We start from the raw sequence: 617 nt of genomic DNA on the forward strand, positions 1-617 counted from the left end.
GCGGGGCAGGGCCACCCCCAGTGGCCCCCAGTGGCACCCAGTGGCCCTCTGAGCCACCCCAGTGTCACCCCAGTGTCACTCAGTGCCACCCAGTGTCCCCCAGTGCCCCCAGTCCCATCCCAGTGTCCGGCACAATTCCACTGCATCCACAGCCCCATCCCCTGGGGACGGGGGACAGCGGGGTCACCTCGGGGCTGTCACACCCCTGGGACACCCTCAGAGCCACCCCAGTGTCCCCCCAGTGTCCCCCAGAACCACCCAGTGTCACCCCAGTGTCACCCCAGTGTCACCCCAGTGCCCAGGATGTCCCAGTCCCATCCCAGTGTCCCGAGTCCCATCCCAGTGTCCCCAGTCCCATCCCAGTGTCCCCAGTGACCCCAGTCCCCTCCCAGTGTCCCGTACCCTCATCTTGTCCATGATGGCGTTGGTGCCCAGTCCATCCCAATGTCCCCAGTGTCCCCTCCCAGTGTCCCCAGTGTCCCGTACCCTCATCTTGTCCATGATGGCGTTGGTGCCCAGGATGTTGTACTTCTTGCCGGGGTTGGCGGCCGCGTGCTTCACCGCCCACGTCGTCTTCCCCGCCGCCGGCAGCCACACCATCAGCACGCTCCGGGGGG

The 617-nt window shown here is 66.9% G+C and overlaps 1 protein-coding gene across 1 annotated transcript in view; it reads right to left on the reverse strand.

The window, feature by feature from the left end:
• Nucleotides 1-2: 2 nt before the first annotated feature.
• The window catches only part of LOC108444606 (heterogeneous nuclear ribonucleoprotein U-like protein 1), a gene marked incomplete at its 3' end in the record, with an annotated part of 1,969 nt that continues 1,354 nt past the window's right edge, over nt 3-617 (reverse strand). The window contains exons 2-3 of the mRNA XM_017726078.1: nt 487-609; nt 3-161 (exon numbers count right to left, since the gene is read on the reverse strand). Of these exons, the coding sequence (XP_017581567.1) occupies nt 3-161; nt 487-609 (282 nt within the window). The remainder of the gene's footprint in view (nt 162-486; nt 610-617) is intronic.

Source organism: Corvus brachyrhynchos, unplaced genomic scaffold, assembly GCF_000691975.1.
Source record: "Corvus brachyrhynchos isolate BGI_N302 unplaced genomic scaffold, ASM69197v1 scaffold690, whole genome shotgun sequence".
Lineage (NCBI taxonomy): Eukaryota > Metazoa > Chordata > Aves > Passeriformes > Corvidae > Corvus > Corvus brachyrhynchos.